This window comes from Melanerpes formicivorus, unplaced genomic scaffold, assembly GCF_026170545.1.
Source record: "Melanerpes formicivorus ecotype bairdi unplaced genomic scaffold, bMelFor1.0.p_v2 SCAF_2079, whole genome shotgun sequence".
Taxonomy (NCBI): Eukaryota; Metazoa; Chordata; class Aves; order Piciformes; family Picidae; genus Melanerpes; species Melanerpes formicivorus.
The window spans coordinates 21,491-37,591 of record NW_027144430.1 but is presented as its reverse complement, the minus strand read 5'-3'; the positions used below and the strand labels follow the sequence as shown (position 1 = coordinate 37,591).

At 63.9% G+C, this 16,101-nt stretch overlaps 2 protein-coding genes across 2 annotated transcripts; one reads left to right on the top strand and one right to left on the bottom strand.

Moving 5' to 3' along the window:
- The first annotated feature begins 481 nt into the window (after positions 1–481).
- On the top strand, positions 482–4,229 carry LOC137461410 (geranylgeranyl transferase type-2 subunit alpha-like). The gene is made up of 6 exons (XM_068171154.1): positions 482–726; positions 2,117–2,213; positions 2,409–2,519; positions 3,241–3,348; positions 3,449–3,536; positions 3,981–4,229. The coding sequence occupies exons 3-6, from the start codon at positions 2,463–2,465 to the stop codon at positions 4,127–4,129; spliced, it is 402 nt and encodes a 133-aa protein (XP_068027255.1). The 5' UTR covers positions 482–726; positions 2,117–2,213; positions 2,409–2,462; the 3' UTR covers positions 4,130–4,229.
- A 630-nt stretch (positions 4,230–4,859) lies between these two features.
- Positions 4,860–8,911, bottom strand: LOC137461412 (class I histocompatibility antigen, F10 alpha chain-like). Its single transcript, XM_068171156.1, has 7 exons — positions 8,810–8,911; positions 7,424–7,687; positions 6,712–6,987; positions 5,957–6,229; positions 5,754–5,858; positions 5,239–5,277; positions 4,860–5,048 (listed from the first exon to the last, which is right to left on the bottom strand). The coding sequence occupies exons 1-7, from the start codon at positions 8,871–8,873 to the stop codon at positions 5,035–5,037; spliced, it is 1,035 nt and encodes a 344-aa protein (XP_068027257.1). The 5' UTR covers positions 8,874–8,911; the 3' UTR covers positions 4,860–5,034.
- Between the last annotated feature and the right edge of the window lie 7,190 nt (positions 8,912–16,101).

Below are 16,101 nucleotides of genomic sequence, written 5' to 3'. Positions count from 1 at the left end.
GCCACACCCCCTCCCAACAGACCACGCCCCCGCAGGGTGGGGCGGGGTTATGGCTCTCCAATGCCGGACAAGCTACGCGCTCTGCTAGAACCACGGTGCGCTAGACCACACCCCCTACACATAAGCCACGCCTCTCCGCCTGGAGGCGTGGTCAAGTTATGGGGGCGAGGGCTTTCACAATGTAGCCCAAGCCTGGGGGGCGTGGCCTCTCAGGAGGGGGCGGGGGTGGGGGCGGGGCCGTAGCTTCGCCAAGCACGGCCCGCGGGGGGAGCGCGGCTTATCCGGAGGGGCGTGGCCTACCCTGGACGGGATCCACGAGGAGGGGCGTGGTTCACAGGGAGGAGGAGGCGTGGCCTGCCCGGACGCAGCCCTATGGGCAGGGAGTGGGCGTGGCCGCAGCCGGGGCGGGGGGGCGTGGCCGCGGCGCGCGGGGCCTGGCGGGAAGGAGGCGGAGCGCGGGGAGCGGCGGCGGCGCAGGAGCCTGGCGCGGGGCGGGAGGAGGAGGAGCAGCAGCGGGAGGAAGGGCAGCGGCGGTCGGCGCCGGGACGGAAGGGGCTGCGAGGCTGCCGGCGGTGGGGAGGGGGCCCCGGGGGCGCCGATGGAGCCCCCCCGGCTGCAGCGCGGGCAGCTGCAGTGCAAGAACCTTCACGAGTTCCTGCGGGGGCTCAGCCCTGCCCTGCTCGACCGCCTCTACGGACACCCTGCCACCTGCCTGGCGGTCTTCCGGTGAGACCCCCGCCCCCGAGCAGACCCCCACCCCCCACACTCCCCCAGACACCCCCCCGGGGCACCCTGACCGCTCCCTTCCCCCCCAGAGCCCCTTCCGACCCCCTCCTCCCGGGGCGCCCCGACTCCAGCCTGGGGCATCCTGGCCGCCCCCCTCCCACCCCGGCCAGAGCAGCCTTGGACCCTCCCCAAACGCCCTGACCCCCCCCCCCCGATCGCCCGGACCCCCCTCGGAACACCGTGATCCCCCCCAAGCCCCTTCTGACCTCCTCTCTCTTCCCCGGGCAGCCTGACCCCCCCGGGGCGCCCCCCGGACACCCCCAAAGCCCTTCTGACCCCCCCGGGGCGACCCCGGACCCCCGTCTGGGGCACCCTGACCGCCCCTCCCCCTTCCCAGAGCACCCTGACCCCCCCAGGAGCACTCTAACCCCTACCCAGCACCCTGACCCCCCCCCGGAGCACCCTAGCCCCCTCCCAAGCACCCTACCCCCCCCCCCCCGGCATCCCTGCCCCGCCCCCCCAGCTGTTTGGGGGGGGCATGGGAGGGTGTGGGGGGGCCGTGGGTGCCCTCCCATCACCCATGGGTGCTTTTGGGGGGGGGGGGCTGAGAGGTGGCTGTGGGGTGTCCCAGCTGGGGGGGGGGGGGGGGCTCAGGGAGAGCTGTGGGTGCCCCCCAGCACCCATGGGTGTTTTAGGGGGCTGTGGGTGATGTGGGGAACCCCCCCAGAACCCACGGGTGCTTTTGAGGGGGGGGAGAAGGGGGTGTGAGGGTGCACCCCCCAGCACCCACGGGTGTCTTCTGGAGGGCTGGGGTGTCCATAGCTCCCACCCCCCCCAACCCCACGGGTGTTTTCTGGGGGGGTAATGGGTGCCCCTGGGTGCCCCTCTGTCACCCACGGGTGCTTAATGGAGGGGTCAGGTATGGGGGGGGAATGTCCCTGGGTAGCCCCCCAGGGGGGTTTTGAGGCTGCCCTGGGGGGCTGTGGGTTTCTACCCCACCCCCACGGGTGTTTCTTAGGGGGGGGAAGGGTGGGGGGAGTGTCCGTGGGGGAGGCACTGGGGGGGGACTGGAGGAGACTGGGAGGCACTGGGAGGGGATTGGGAGGGGCTGGGAAGCACTGGGCGGGGATTGGGAGGGGCTGGGAGCTACACTGGGACATACTGGGAGGCACTGGGGGCACTGGAAGCCATGCTGGGAGGGACTGGGAGTTACTGGGAGGGACTGGGAGTTACTGGGAGGGACTGGGAGTTACTGGTGGGTTCCTGGAAGGCAACTGGGAGTGGATTGGGAGGCACTGGGGAGGGAGTGGGAAGGGATTGGGAGGGGCAGGGGCAGCGCTGGCTCCTGATTGGCTGCCCGTGGGGCGACTCCTGATTGGCTCTCTGACAGATCCTTGAGTTCCCGCCCAGCTTGGCCCCACCCACTGCACACTTCCGGGTCACATGGGAGGGAGACTCCGCCCCCAAAGAGGTGACCCTGGAGCCAGGTACTGGGAGGGGACTGGGAGGGGATCGGGAAGGGATTGGGAGGGGCTGGGAGGGGTTTGGGAGGGACTGGGAGGGGACTGGGAGGAGATTGGGAGCCATACTGGGAGGGGATTGGGTGGGGATTGGGTGGGACTGGGAGGGGATTGGGTGGGGCAGCTCCTGATTGGCTGCATTCTCCCTGGTCCTGCCCCAAGGAGGCGGATCCATTGCGCCGTGGGTTCCTATTGGACCTCGAGGCCAGGGTGGAGATGGGCGTGGCCCTACTGCGGGCAGGGCCTGGAGAGGAGCTGGACCTGGAGGGGAAGGTAACTGGGAGCCATACTGGGAGCCATACTGGGAGCCATACTGGGAGCCATACTGGGAGCCATGCTGGGAGCCATGCTGGGAGCACTGGGAGCCATACTGGGGGTACTGGGAGCCATGCTGGGAGCCATGCTGGGGGCACTGGGAGCCATGCTGGGAGCCATGCTGGGAGCACTGGGAGCCATGCTGGGAGCCATACTGGGGGCACTGGGAGCCATGCTGGGAGCCATGCTGGGAGCCATACTGGGGGCACTGGGAGCCATACTGGGAGGCATACAGGGAGCCAAACTGGGAGCCATACTGGGAGCCATACTGGGGGCACTGGGAGCCATACTGGAAGCCATACTTGGGGCACTGGGAGCCATGCTGGGAGCCATGCTGGGAGCCATACTGGGAGCCATACTGGGAGCCATGCTGGGAGCCATGCTGGGAGCCATACTGGGGGCACTGGGAGCCATGCTGGGAGCCATACTGGGTGCACTGGGAGCCATACTGGGAGCCATGCTGGGAGCCATACTGGGAGCCATGCTGGGGGCACTGGGAGCCATGCTGGGGGCGCTGGGAGCCATGCTGGGAGCCATACTGGGAGCCATGCTGGGGGCACTGGGAGCCATGCTGGGAGCCATGCTGGGAGCCATGCTGGGGGCACCGGAAGTGCCTGGCAGGGCTCTTGAAGCCATTCCTTACCTTAGCCCCGCCCCTTCCGCCCTTGTCCCCGCCCAGGCGCTGACGTCACTGCCCCTCCTGCACCACCTGACCCTGGTGCCTGCTCTGCGGCTGGGTCGCAACCGATTGGCTGCTGTCCCGGGGGGGCCTCTGCCCCGCCTCCAGGTGGGGCCAATGTGGAGGCGGTGGGAGGGGGCGGGGCTTGGCTGCGTCACTTCCGGTGGTTTAATCTCACACACCCCCCCCGCCCCCTTGTGGCTGATAGGAGCTGGACCTGAGCCACAACTGCATCAGCACCCTGCAGGGGGCGCCGGCGCTGCCGGCACTGCGCTGGATCAGCCTGGAGGGGAACCGTGAGGGACTGGGAGGGGCTGGGGGGGACTGGGAAAGGACTGGGAGGGGACTGGGAAGGGACTGGGAGGGGACTGAGAGGGGACTGGGAGGAACTGCGAGGGGAGGGGGTGGGACTGGAAGGGGAGGAGGAGGGGATGTGGGGGGACTGCGAGGGGATTGGAGGGAGCTGGGAGGGGAGGGGGAGGAACTGGGAGGGGAGGGGGAGGAACTGGGAGGGGAGGGGGAGGAACTGGGAGGGGAGGGGGAGGAACTGGGAGGGGAGGGGGAGGAACTGGGAGGGGATGGGGAGGGACTGGGAGGGGATGGGGAGGGACTGGGAGGGGATGGGGTGGAGCTGAGAGGGGACTGGGAAGCACTGGGAGGGGAGTGGGTGGAACTGGGAGGGGGCTGGGAGCGGCTGGGAGGCACTGGGTGGTTACTGGGACCCTATCCACTCTGCCCAGCCATTGGCCACGCCTCCGCCCTCGCCCCATTGGCTGCCTGCCCCCACCTGGCTGAGCTGCGATTGGCTGAGACCCCCCTGGCGGCCACCCCAGACGCTGCCTCCCAATTGGCTGAGCTGCTGCCGGGCATCCGGATCCTCCTTTCCTGATTGGACGTCGCTGGGGGCTGCTGCCCTTCCCATCCCCCTCCCCCCCTGCACCCCTGAGTCCTGGCCGGGGACTGGCTGAAATAAAGTGATGTCAGCAAGGGATTGGCATCTGATTGGATGGCGGGAGGAGGGGGGTCTGGGGTCTCCCAGTATGGACCAGTGGCCCCTGGGGGCTTCCCAGACCCCTCCCAGTATGGACCAGTAGCCCCTGGGGGCTTCCCAGTCCCCTCCCAGTGCTCCCAGTCCCTCCCAGCCGCCTCGCCCCCTACTGAGGGCTCCGACCAATGGGGAGGCAGCGTCACACCCAGCGAGCCAATGGGGGAGCCCCAGAGGCGGGACTTCTTGCCCCACCGCGCCACCTAGCGACCACCCTGCTCCATAGCACCCTCAGCGCGGACCCATAGGGACCTGCCCAGCCTCAGAGGGCGCCCAGCGGTCACCAGGGTACTGCAGGGGTCCCTGGGGGTCCCCAGGGGTCTGTAATAGGCCACAGCGCACTGCAGGGGTCCACAGAGGCCCCCCAGGGTCTGTTGAGGTCCCCGGGGTCTGCAGGGGTCTCTAGGGATCCTCAAGGGTCTGCAGGGGTGCCCAAGGGTCTGTAGGGGGCAGCAGGGACCTCTATGGGTCCCCAGGGGTCTGCCCCCACCCAAAGCCAGCACCAGCCCTCAAGCCAAGGCCGTGGGAGCAGTTCAGGCCCTGGGAGAGGTGACAAAGGCAACTGGGGCAGGGCTGGGGGGGAACACACAGCAACTTTTATTGACCAGCCAGGAGACCCCCGAGGAGAAGACCCCAAAACTGGGGGAGCCAAAGCAGTGCAGAGGGTGGGGAAGGTGTGGGGGGAGCCAGGGAGGAGCTGCTGGAGGCAGGAGGAGTCCCAGGCTGGGGCTGGCACAGGCTCCCTGTGCTCAGGCAGTGGCAGCTGCAGGGCCAAGAGGAAGAGGAAGAGTCAGGCAGGGTCCCCTCCCTGCCCCCCAGGGCTCTGGGGAGGCTCTGGGAGTGGGCAGGGGGCAGGAGGGGGAAAGGAGGGAGGGAAGAAAGAGAAGGGGAAAGGGGAGGGGGGGAGAAAGGACATGGGGAGGGGAAGGGGAGGCCCTGCCCCTGGTACTCACCTGGTGGAACCAGGTTGAATCCTTTCTGCTGCTTCTTCCCTGCACAGGGCAGAAGCCTTCAGCCCCAACCCTGCTGCCCTGCCAGGCTCCTGCCTCCAGCCCTTCCCTCCCCCTTCATCCTCTCCCCTCCCTCCCCTCCTTTCCTCTCATCCCTCCTCCCCCATCACCTCACCTCCCTTCCCCTCCCCTCTATTCCCTTGCCCTCCCCTCCAGTCCTTTCCAATTCCTTCCTTTCTTATCCATCCTCTCCCTTCCCATTCCCTTCTCCCCTCTCCATCCCCTCCCCTCCCCCCATCCCATCCCCATCCCCTCCCCTCCTTCCCTTCCCCTCTCTCCCCTCTTATTTTTCCTCTCCCCTCCCATATCCCTGCACCACCCCTCCCTTCCTTTCCCCTCTCCTCCCTCTGCTCCCCTGCCTCCAGCCCTTCTCCTCCCATCCTTCCCCTCCCCTGCCTTCCAATCCCCTCCCTTCCCACCCTTCCCCTCCTCTCCCTCCCCTCCCCCTCAGCTCTCACCTGATCTCCACTTCCAGACGGCGACTCCGATCCCGACGGCAGCCAAGGCGGCGACCACCGCCGCGACCACTGCCAGCACCACGGAGAGAGACCACCCCTGCGGCTCTGGGGGAGGGGAGAGGAGCAGGGAGAGGGTGAGGAGGGGAGGGGGAATCCTCCTCCCCAAGCCCCTGCCAGCCCCTGCCGGCCGCCCCCAGGCTCACCCCAGGAGTAGAGGCGGGGCTGGGGCAGGCTGGAGTGCTCCACCCGGCAGCGGTACAGCTCCTGCTCCTGCGGCAGCACCTCGATGGAGGCCCAGGTGGAGAAGCTGCCGTCGCTGTTGGGGACGATGCTGCCCCGCTGGGTGTCCTGGTCCCGCACCTCGGCCCCCTTCAGCCAGCTGACGCCGATGGGCCGCGGGTAGAAGCCATACAGGCGGCAGGACAAGCTCAGGATCCCCTGGCTCTCCCTCTTGCTCACCACCACCGTGGGGGGCTCTGGGGGACAAGAGGGGAGGCCGTGGGGGCTGCAGGAGGGCTGCAGGCAGCCACCACTGCCTGATGCTGCCAGGGCTTGGCCCCCTCCAAGCTCAGCTGCTCAGCACCCCGGGAGCCCAGCCCTGGCTCAGCTGCTCAGCACCCTGAGCATCCTGATCCTGCTGGGACCCCAGCCCCAGATGCTTCCAGGACTTACCCTCCCTCCCAGCACTGCTCCTCAGCACCTTGGGAACCCCATCCCAGCTTCTGCCAGGGCTTGGAACCCCAGCTCAGCATCCTGGGACACCCTCTTCCCCCCAAGCTCAGATCCTCTGCGTCCTCACCCTGCTGGGACCCCAGCCCCAGCCCCTGGAGGGCTTCCACAGCCCTTTGGGTGAGCAGCTCAGGGGCAGGGGCTCAGAGCTGAGTGCAGGCAGAGGTTGGCTCAGGGCTGGCACTCCAAGCAGGAGCTGCCTCTGGGCCTCCCTCCCTCCCTGCCTCACCTCTCCTCTCCAGCTCAGCCTGCCCATAGCTCAGGTGTCTCTTCAGCCACTCCACACAGGTGTTCTCCAGGTAGTGCTTCAACCTCTCAGCCTCAGCCCCATCCTCCTCCCACTTCCTCTTGGTGATCACAGCTGCTTGGTCTGCTGCAGTGAAGCTCATGGAGTCCTTCTCAAAGGCTATGAAGTCTCTGCCATCATAGGCAATCTGATAGTACCCCCTGGTGCTGCCATCCTCCAGCAGGTCACAGCCATACATCTGCTGCCGTACCTGAGCCCCTGGAACACAACCAAGGCCCCAAGGCTGAGTGGCTGCTGCAGCCCAGGGCCTTCAGTGGGGCACAGAGCCCCCCAGCAGCACCCCCAGCCCCATGCCCCCTGCCAGCCCCACAGAGCCCCTCATAGCCCCTTGCCAGCCCCACAGAGTCTCCTGCTAGCTCCCTGCTAGCCACTCAGGGCAACCTCCTAGCCCCTCAGTTCCCACCTAGCCTCTCAGAGCCTCTTGCTAGCGTCCTGCCAGCCCCTCAGAGCCCCCTGCCAGACCCTGCCAGCCCCACAGAGACCCCTGCCAGTCCTTCAGAGTCTCCTGCCAGCCCCTCATAGCCCCCTCCCAGCCCCACAGTCTCCTGCTAGCTCCTCAGAGTCCCCTCCCACCCCACAGAGCAACCTGCCAGCCCCCTCCCACCCCTCAGAGCCCCTTCCCAGCCCCACTCACTCCCACTCTGGTTGTATCTTGCTCTCACGGTGTCCAGGTTCATTCGGTCGATCTCTTGGTTGTTCTGGTTGATGTTGGTGTTCCTGTCCCAGTACCCCTGGTCCAGGTTGGCCTTCATCCACTCTGCCTTGGGCTCCATCCTCCTCGTGTTGCTGTCATACAGGCTAATGGGGACCCCATCCACATACCCCACAGTCACATACTGGGGCAGCCCCCAGCTGGGCTCTGCCACAGCGACTTGGAAATAGCGCAGGGAGTGCAGCCCTGGGGGGACACAGAGGGTGGTGAGAGGCTGGGGGGCAGAGGGAGGCTGGGAGGATGGATTTGGTGACAAGAAAGAGAGCTTGGAGAGATCAGGACTGGAGGAAATGAGGGGCTGGGGGCTGTTGGGAGCCATGAAGCCAGGGGAAGAGGGTGCAGGGGGGTCCCGGGGCTGAGAGAAGGCAGTTCAAGGGGGTCTCGATGCCTAGAAGGGGTCCAGGAGCTGCCTGGTGCCAAGAGAAGGGAGGTCCAGAAGGTTCCCGATGCCCCCATGGACGGAGAGAGGTGTGTGTGTGTGTGGGGTTTGGGGGGTCCCTGGTGCCAAGAGAAGGGTGTCCAGGGGGGGTCCTGATGCCTAGAAGGGGTCCAGAAGCGTCCCGACAGCTAGAAGGGGCTCAGGGTAGTCTTGTAGCCAGGGAAAGGGGGTCCAGGGTAGCTGCTGTGCCAAGAGAAGAGAGTCCATGGGGATCCCGATGGTGAGCAGGGGTCCGGGAGGGTCCCCGGTGACAAGGGAAGGGGTCCGGGAAAGTCGCGGAGCCAAGGGAAGGGAATACAGGGGGGGTCCCGATGCCAAGAGAAGGGTGCAGGGGGATTCCGGGGACAAGGAAAGGGGGACCCGGGAGGCCGGTGCCAAGAGAAGGGGTCCCGGAGGGTCGCGGTGCCAAGAGAAGGGAGGTCCAGAGCGCTCCCGATGCCCCCCATGGACAGAGAGAGGTGGGGGGTAGGGGTCCGGAGGCCAAGAGAAGGGGGTCCAGGGAGGTCTCGATGCCTAGAAGGCATCCAGAAGCGCCCTGACAGCAAGAAGAAGGGGTTCAGGGTGGTCTTGGTGCCAGGAAAAAGGGGTCCAGGGTAGCTGCTGTGCCCAGAGAAGAGAGTCCAGGGGGGTCCCGATGCTGAGAAGGGGTCCGGGAGGGTCCCCGGTGCCAAGAGAAGACAGTCCGGGGGGAGGGGGGCTGGAGCCAAGACAAGAGGGGTGCAGGGCGCTCAAGGTGCCAAGGGAAGGAGAGAGGCACAGAGCAGGCTCCGATGCCAAGAGCAAAGGGGTGCCGGTAGCAAGAGAAGGGCTCCAGAAGGGTCGCAGAGCCCAGGGAAGGGTCTCCCGGGTGCCCCCCAGCCCGCGCTCACCGTTCACGGCTCCGCCGAGGACCCCCAGGAGCAGCCCCAGGCCGAGCACCCACCGGGACCCCATGGCGCTGCTGCGCTCTGGCCCCGGAGCTGAACTTTGCACCAGGCCCCGCCCCGCTGTCCTCCATTGGCTGAGCCTCTTCCAGTTCACCAATAGCAGCCTGAAGCGTCTCTGACGTCACCGGTTGGCAGGCAGATCGAGCCCGCGCAGGGTGGAAGCGAAAGCGAAAGGCACTCATGGCTCGGCCCGGGGACAGGGGCGGTGGCTGCCCAGGGGTGAGGGGAGGGGGACGGAGGGCTCCGATCTGTCCCCAGCTGAGGTGGGTGACCCCCGGAGCTCAGCCCCCTCCCCCCTGCAGCCAGGGAGGGTCCTGCTGTGGGTGGGACAGACGGGAAGGTGCCATCGGGGGTGGTATCATTGGGGGTGGCGCCGTGCCCGAGCCTCCTGCGGGTGTCCCTCGGTCCTGCGCAGCTCTGCTGGCGTCTGCAGCGGCCTCTAGGGGTCCCCAGGGGTTCTACAGCGGTCTGCAGACATCTGTCCGTGTGTGTAGATGTCTGTAGTGGTCTGCCTAGGGTCCCCAGGGATCTGCAGGGGTCTATAGATGTCTCTAGGGGTCTGCAGGGGTCGTCAGAGGTCTGTAGAGGTCCCGGGTGGTTCTGTGGGGTTCTGCAGACGTCTGCCGTGTTGCGTAGAGGTGGGTAGGGGTCTGCCAGGGTTCTCTGGGGGTCTATTGGAGTCTTTAGGGGTTGGCATGGGTCCATAGGGGTCTCAAGGGGTCCATTGTAGTTTGCAGTTCCATCCCTTACCCTCCCGTCCCCTTTCTCCCCTCTCTTACGCTTCCTTCCCCTTTCTCCCCTCCCATCAATCCCCTCCCCCCTCCGGCCCATCCCTTCTCCTCCTCTCCCTTTCCCTCCAGACCCTGCCCCTTGTCGCCGCACAGGGGCAGGCAGCCAGGAAGGTCTCTGCCCGCCGAGCGCAGCGAGAGCCAGAAGGCTGCGTGCAGCCCAGCAAGCAGCACACATCTCTGCCTCTGTTGTGAGTGGGGCTGGCTGTGAGTGGGTAACGAACTTGTCTCCAGCCTCTGGCTGGCCGGGGACAGCAGTGCTGTGGCCACTCCTTCCGCCAGCCCAGGTGGCCTCCTGTCGCCTCCTGCAGCCTCCTCAGCCATGCGGAGCGGGGACGTTCCAGAGGCTGGTGGGAGCACAGAGATGTTTGCAACCCTGAACTCCTCCCCAGGGCTCTTCAGAAGGGGCACAGATTGATCACAGTCCCCCACACGCCCTCCCCTCCCTTCTCACCTCCCACCCTCCTTCTGCCTCCCATCCCCCTCCGCTGATAACCTGACCTCTTCTAGAGGGCTGCCGGCGACCGACAGAGAGGAGGGAGGGCAGGGAGGAGAGAGAGCGGAGAGGAGGGAGGGCAGGGAGGAGAGAGAGCGGAGAGGAGGGAGGGCAGGGAGGAGAGAGAGCAGGGATGGGGGAGGGCAGGGAGGAGAGAGAGCGGAGAGGAGGGAGGGCAGGGAGGAGAGAGAGCGGAGAGGAGGGAGGGCAGGGAGGAGAGAGAGCAGGGATGGGGGAGGGCAGGGAGGAGAGACAGTGGTGAGGGAGGAGAGAGTGGTGGTGAATGGTGCCACATCCAGCTGGTGGCCAGGCACCAGTGGTGTGCCCCAGGGATCAGTGCTGGGCCCTGTCCTCTTGTCCTCTTCAACATCGTCATCGATGATCTGGATGAGGGGGTCGAGTCAGTCATCAGCAAGTTTGCAGATGACACCAAGTTAGGAGCAGATGTTGGTCAGTTAGAGGGTGGAAAGGCTCTGCAGAGGGACCTCGACCGACTGGACAGATGGGCAGAGTCCAATGGGATGGCATTCAACAAGTCCAAGTGCCGAGTGCTGCACTTTGGCCACAACAACCCCATGCAGTGCTACAGGCTGGGGTTGGAGTGGCTGGAGAGCTCCCAAACAGAGAGGGACCTGGGGGTGCTGATGGACAGCCACCTGAATATGAGCCAGCAGTGTGCCCAGGTGGCCAAGAGGGCCAATGGCATCCTGGCCTGCATTAGGAATAGTGTGGCCAGCAGGAGCAGGGAAGTCATTGTGCCCTGTGCTCAGCACTGGTTAGGCCACACCTTGAGTCCTGTGTCCAGTTCTGGGCCCCTCAGTTTAAGAAGGACATCGAAACACTTGAAGGTGTCCAGAGAAGGGCAACAAGGCTGGGGAGAGGCCTTGAGCACAGCCCTGTGAGGAGAGGCTGAGGGAGCTGGGGTTGTTTAGCCTGGAGAAGAGGAGGCTCAGGGGTGACCTTATTGCCCTCTACAACTACCTGAGGGGTGGTTGTGGCCGGGAAGGGGTTGGCCTCTTCTCCCAGGCAACCAGCACCAGAACAAGGGGACACAGTCTCAAGCTGTGCCAGGGGAGGTTTAGACTCGAGGTGAGAAGAAAGTTCTTCACCGAGCGAGTCATTCATCATTGGAATGTGCTGCCCAGGGAGGTGGTGGAGTCATCGTCCCTGGAGGCATTCAAGAGGGGATTGGACGTGGTGCTTGGTGCCATGGTCTGGTCATGGGGTCTGTGTTGATAGGTTGGACTTGATGATCCTCGAGGTGCTTTCCAACCTAAGTGATACTGTGATACTGTTGAAGAGGGGATGAGGGAGGGCAGGGAGGAGAGACAGCAGGGACGAGGGAGGGCAGGGAGGAGAGAGAGCAAATTGTTACTCATGACAGAGGCAACTGCAGTCGATTGAATACAGTCTCAATTCGAAAGGAGCCGTTTGAAGGCAGTCAGAGACATGCAAAGCAGGGCTGGGCGCACAATGCACACTCAGCACTTTCTAACTCCCCTTTCAATGTTCTCCTCCTCATACAGATGCCTGTCCAGGTGGGCTGAGTTCAATTCCTTGGGCCTTCTGGTGCTCTTTCAGTGATGTCCTCTTCTGGGCAGCGCAGCAGCTGGGTTGTGTGCTGAGCCCTTGGGGTTGTATCTGTTCAGCTCTGTTGTTGCCACCAACCTCCTTCCCAGGCCTGGGTTTTCACATGGGTTCTGTTGATTCATAGTATCACAGTCATAGTATCACAGTATCAGTCAGGGGTGGAAGGGACCACAAGGATCACTGAGTTCCAACCCCCCTGCCATGGGCCGGGACACCCCACACTAGATCAGCCTGGCCAGAGCCTCATCCAGCCTGGGCTTAAACACCTCCAGGGACGGGGCCTCAACCACCTCCCTGGACAACCCATTGCAGGGCTTCACCACTCTCATGGGGAAGAACTTCCTCCTGACCTCCAGCCTCAATCTCCCCACCTCCAGCTACATTCCATTCCCCCTAGTCCTATCACCACCTGAGATCCTGAGCAGTCCCTCCCCAGCCTTCCTGTAGGCCCCCTTCAGAATGACTCTGCGTCACTGGGAGATTCCCTCATATGAGGAAGAAGAACTGGAACGGACTGATACTTGAGGCTGAATGAGAGACTGTGTGGAAGGACGCCCAGATGGAGACCTGGACTGTTGCTAGACATGTCATCAGGAGAGTTCTGACTTGATGATATGTTTTGGGTACAGGGACTATGGTATGGAATAAGGGGTGGCATGTGGTGGTTTAGGCTGGGTGCTGGCCCGGGTGCCACTGCACAGACCACACCTGGGAGGTCCCAAGGGGTGGGCCCAGCCCAGGGGGGTTGGTCACAGGAAACCAGGGATTCCATTCCCATAATGCCCTGCTCCCCTATAATACATCAGCGTGGGGGCTTCACTTCCTCTTTTGTCCCCTGCTGCTGCCTAGGTAACATGGTGTGAGCTGCCTCCCTTGGGTCTGCCCAGGCCCAAGGCTGGGTTGGGGGGCGGGGAGAAAGAGCCCTGGGGGAGTTCTGGGTGTACCTCCAGGTGGGGATGGGATGTCCTTGGGTATGTTGTGGGATCTCTCTCTTTTGGCACGGTGTTTGTGGATCTCTGTCAAGCTTTCCTTGCTGCTTTTTGGTTTTCCATTGAAACTCTCCACCATTTCTTGCAGTCCGTTGGTCTGAGTCGTTCTTTCTGCCCGTGGGGGGAGAATTGGCCTCCCAGACCACCACACATGGGAACAGGGGTAGGGCATGAAGCCCTAATCCAGACAGCAGCAGATTCAGCTCCTTCCTTCCTGAAATGCTTCTTAGAATCCACACGGGGGTTCCAAGCTCGGCAAATCCAATCCTCAAAAGATCCAAGGATGGGCCAGAACACAGAAGGTCTCAATGGTTATTTTGGCCATGCTTGCATCCAGCAGTAAACCATTTTTGCCTTCGATTTCCCCCTTCTCCACTGGTCAGCATCCCAATACTGGAACATGATCCCTGACGTGCTCTCGGGGATGGGAATGGGAATGGGAGGCAGTTCTGGTGACTTGCTTTTCCGTTGTCCCATTCTCCTGATGGCTAATCACTGACCGGGGTCCAAAACCCAGCCGCGGCCGTCGGGAGCGCCGGCTCCAAGCGGTGGCAGTGAGAGCTCCGGCTCTGAGCCGCGGCTTTGAGCGCGTCAGCTCCAAGCCATGGCCTTGAGAGTGCCGGCTGCGAGCCACGGCTGTGAGAGTGCCGGCTCCGAGCCGTGGCAGTCAGAGCGCCGGCTCCAAGCCAAGGCAGATGGAAGCGCCAGCTCCGAAAGACAGCAGTCAGAAGCATCGGCTCCGAACCAAGGCAGTGAGAGCGCCAGCTCCGAGCGGCGGCAGTCGGAAGCGCCGGCTCTGAGCCGCGGCTGTGGGAAGCGCCAGCTCCAAGCGGCAACAGTCAGAAGCACCGGCAGCGAGCCGCGGCAGTGAGACCACTGGCTGCGAGCCGCGGCAGTGAGACCACTGGCTCCGAGCCACAGCAGCTGGAAGAGCCGGCTTCGAGCCGCCAGACGTTAACCCACCAGCATCTCCTGGCTACCACAATACGAATGCTACGTCCTTTGGCAGCGCCGGTCCCGCTCCCTGCGAACGACCGACCCCTCACTGTGCCGACCCCTTGCAAAGTCAAAGCGCAGGGAAGAAACCTCCCAAACGCCGCAGCCCAGGTCCCCTGCTGCCCTCCTGCGGAAGTCCGAGACCACGGAAAGAAAAGCTCCCGAGCCAGGCCCCTCAAACCGAGGTCCCTCTGGAAACCGGGATGCCAAACCCGCGACCGCCACCGCGACGAGGGCCCCCACGGCCCAGGCCCCTCTGCAGACCGGACCGCAGGATAATGTGAAACCGTTAGTAGCAAAGATGAAGATTTTCTTGACCTCTCTGTTGGTGTGGAGCAGAACACATCAATTACACACTGTCAAAGGTAAATGAATGTACCTGTGACAGAACAAGAGGACACAGTCTCAAGCTGTGCCAGGGGAGGTTCAGGCTGGGTGTTAGAAAGAAGTTCTTCCCAGCTAGAGAGATTGGCCATTGGGATGTGCTGCCCAGGCAGGTGGTGGAGTCACCATCCCTGGAGGTGTTTAGGAAGAGCCTGGATGAGGCACTTGGTGCCATGGTTTAGTTGATTAGATGGTGTTGGGTGATAGCTTGGACTGGATGATCTTGAAGGTCTTTTCCAACCTGGTTAATTCTGTATTATACCAGAAGCCCCAATCCGGCTCCCTCACCACCGGCACGCCGGACACCGGGACGCAGCGCCGGTCGCCCGATCCCTACGGACCACCAGCCTCCACAGCCCCTAGACTGCAGGCACAACGCTGCCCCTCCCAGCCCGAATTCTCCAGGGCTGGGAAGACCTCCCGCCTACCACCCAGAATCCTGGAACCCCCCACCCACAGTGACACTCCGGGACCCCCGGAGCCAGGACCCCTTCCCCGGGCTACACTCCCCGGATGGCCTGGATCCTATGCAGAGGGCCCTCCAGGGCTAACGCTGCCACTTGCACTATGACGATGGAGAGGAAAAAGCAGGACCGGAACAAAAGAGCAAACCAAATAGAAAGCAAGCAAGCAAACATTCCCTTGCTCGCTCCCATCCCAGCCCGGGAAGCGCTGCCTCCTGCTCGCCCCCGTCCCCGAGGAAGCCACCAGAGGGGGGGGGGCCCTCTTCGCTGGGACTCAGGAGACCAGAAGGCCGAGCGAACTCTGCCGGCCGACGCACCAAAACTGTCACCAAAGGGCCACTCCAGAAGAGTTCCACGTTTCTTGGGAGAGTTCTTTTATTAACGAGCAGAAGCAAGCAAGCAGCAGGGGTTAAAAGGCAAGAGGGAAAGGAGGAGCCGGGCCGCAGAGCCTTCCCTTCCCCCCCCCACAGGTAGCTCCAGTCCCTGCCAAAGAGCAGCTCACCAATCCTGCCTTTCCTCGCTGCGGCTGCATCCCCCACAGCTGCATGCTCTGCCCAACAGAAGGCAGGGAGGTGATCAGCAGTGCAAGCCACTGCTTGGGCTCCTTCAGCACGCGTCTGCCTCGTGGTGGGGCTGGCAGGGGAGGCAGGGGAGGTCTCTCTCCTGCAGCCTTGGCAGAGCCACATCTGCTCACGCAGGCACAGCTGCGGCACAGGACTTGCCGAAGGGAGGTTGGCATAAGGCTGCTCGTTAAAGTCAAACCAGTCTGAACATTAACCCTCTGTTCTCAAAGCAAACCAACTGACACTACCCCCCACGCCTTCTCTTCTCCAGACTGAGCAGCCCCAACTTCAGTCTGCCCTCACAGGAGAGCAGCTCCAGCCCTCTGATCATCCTCCTGGCCCTTCTCTGGACACCTTCCAGCACCTCCAGATCCCTCTTGTCATAGGGGCTCCAGAACTGGAGGCAGTACTCCAGGTGGGGTCTCACCAGGGCTGAGCAGAGGGGGAGGATCACCTCCCTTGCCCTGCTGGCCACACTTCTCCTGATGCAGCCCAGGAGCTGATTGGCTTTCTGGGCTGCAAGTGCACACTGAGAGCTCCTGGTGAGCTTCTCCTCGCCCAGCAGCCCCAAGTCTCCCTCCTCAGGGCTGCTTTCCAGCCAGTCCCTGCCCAGCCTGGATTTGTGCCTGGGATTGCCTCCACCCAGATGCAGGACCCTGCCCTTGCTCTTGTTGAACCTCCTGAGGTTGGCTTGTGCCCACCTCTCCAGCCTGTCCAGCTCCCTCTGGCTGGCCTCCCTTCCCTCCAGCTGTCTGCTGCACCACACAGCTTGGTGTCATCAGCAACCCTGCTGTGGGTGCACTCAGTGCCACTGTCCATGGCACCCACAGAGATGTTGAACAAGCCTGGTCCCAGGACTGATCCCTGAGGGACTCTGCTTGTCCCTGGCCTCCCCTGGGACATGGAGCCATGCACAGCCACTCTTTGGGTGCAGCCATCAAGCCAGTTCCTTATCCATCTAGTGG

Coding starts and splice junctions, on each gene's coding strand:
- LOC137461412 (XM_068171156.1), bottom strand. CDS start 8,873: ATGGGGTCCCGGTGGGTGCTCGGCCTGGGGCTGCTCCTGGGGGTCCTC. Junction 7,688..8,809: donor CCTCGGCGGAGCCGTGAACG/GTGAGCGCGGGC, acceptor GTGTCCCCCCAG/GGCTGCACTCCCTGCGCTAT. Junction 5,278..5,753: donor CGTCTGGAAGTGGAGATCAG/GTGAGAGCTGAG, acceptor TGCCCTGTGCAG/GGAAGAAGCAGCAGAAAGGA.
- LOC137461410 (XM_068171154.1), top strand. CDS start 2,463: ATGGGCGTGGCCCTACTGCGGGCAGGGCCTGGAGAGGAGCTGGACCTG. Junction 3,349..3,448: donor GGCCTCTGCCCCGCCTCCAG/GTGGGGCCAATG, acceptor TGTGGCTGATAG/GAGCTGGACCTGAGCCACAA. Junction 3,537..3,980: donor GATCAGCCTGGAGGGGAACC/GTGAGGGACTGG, acceptor CACTCTGCCCAG/CCATTGGCCACGCCTCCGCC.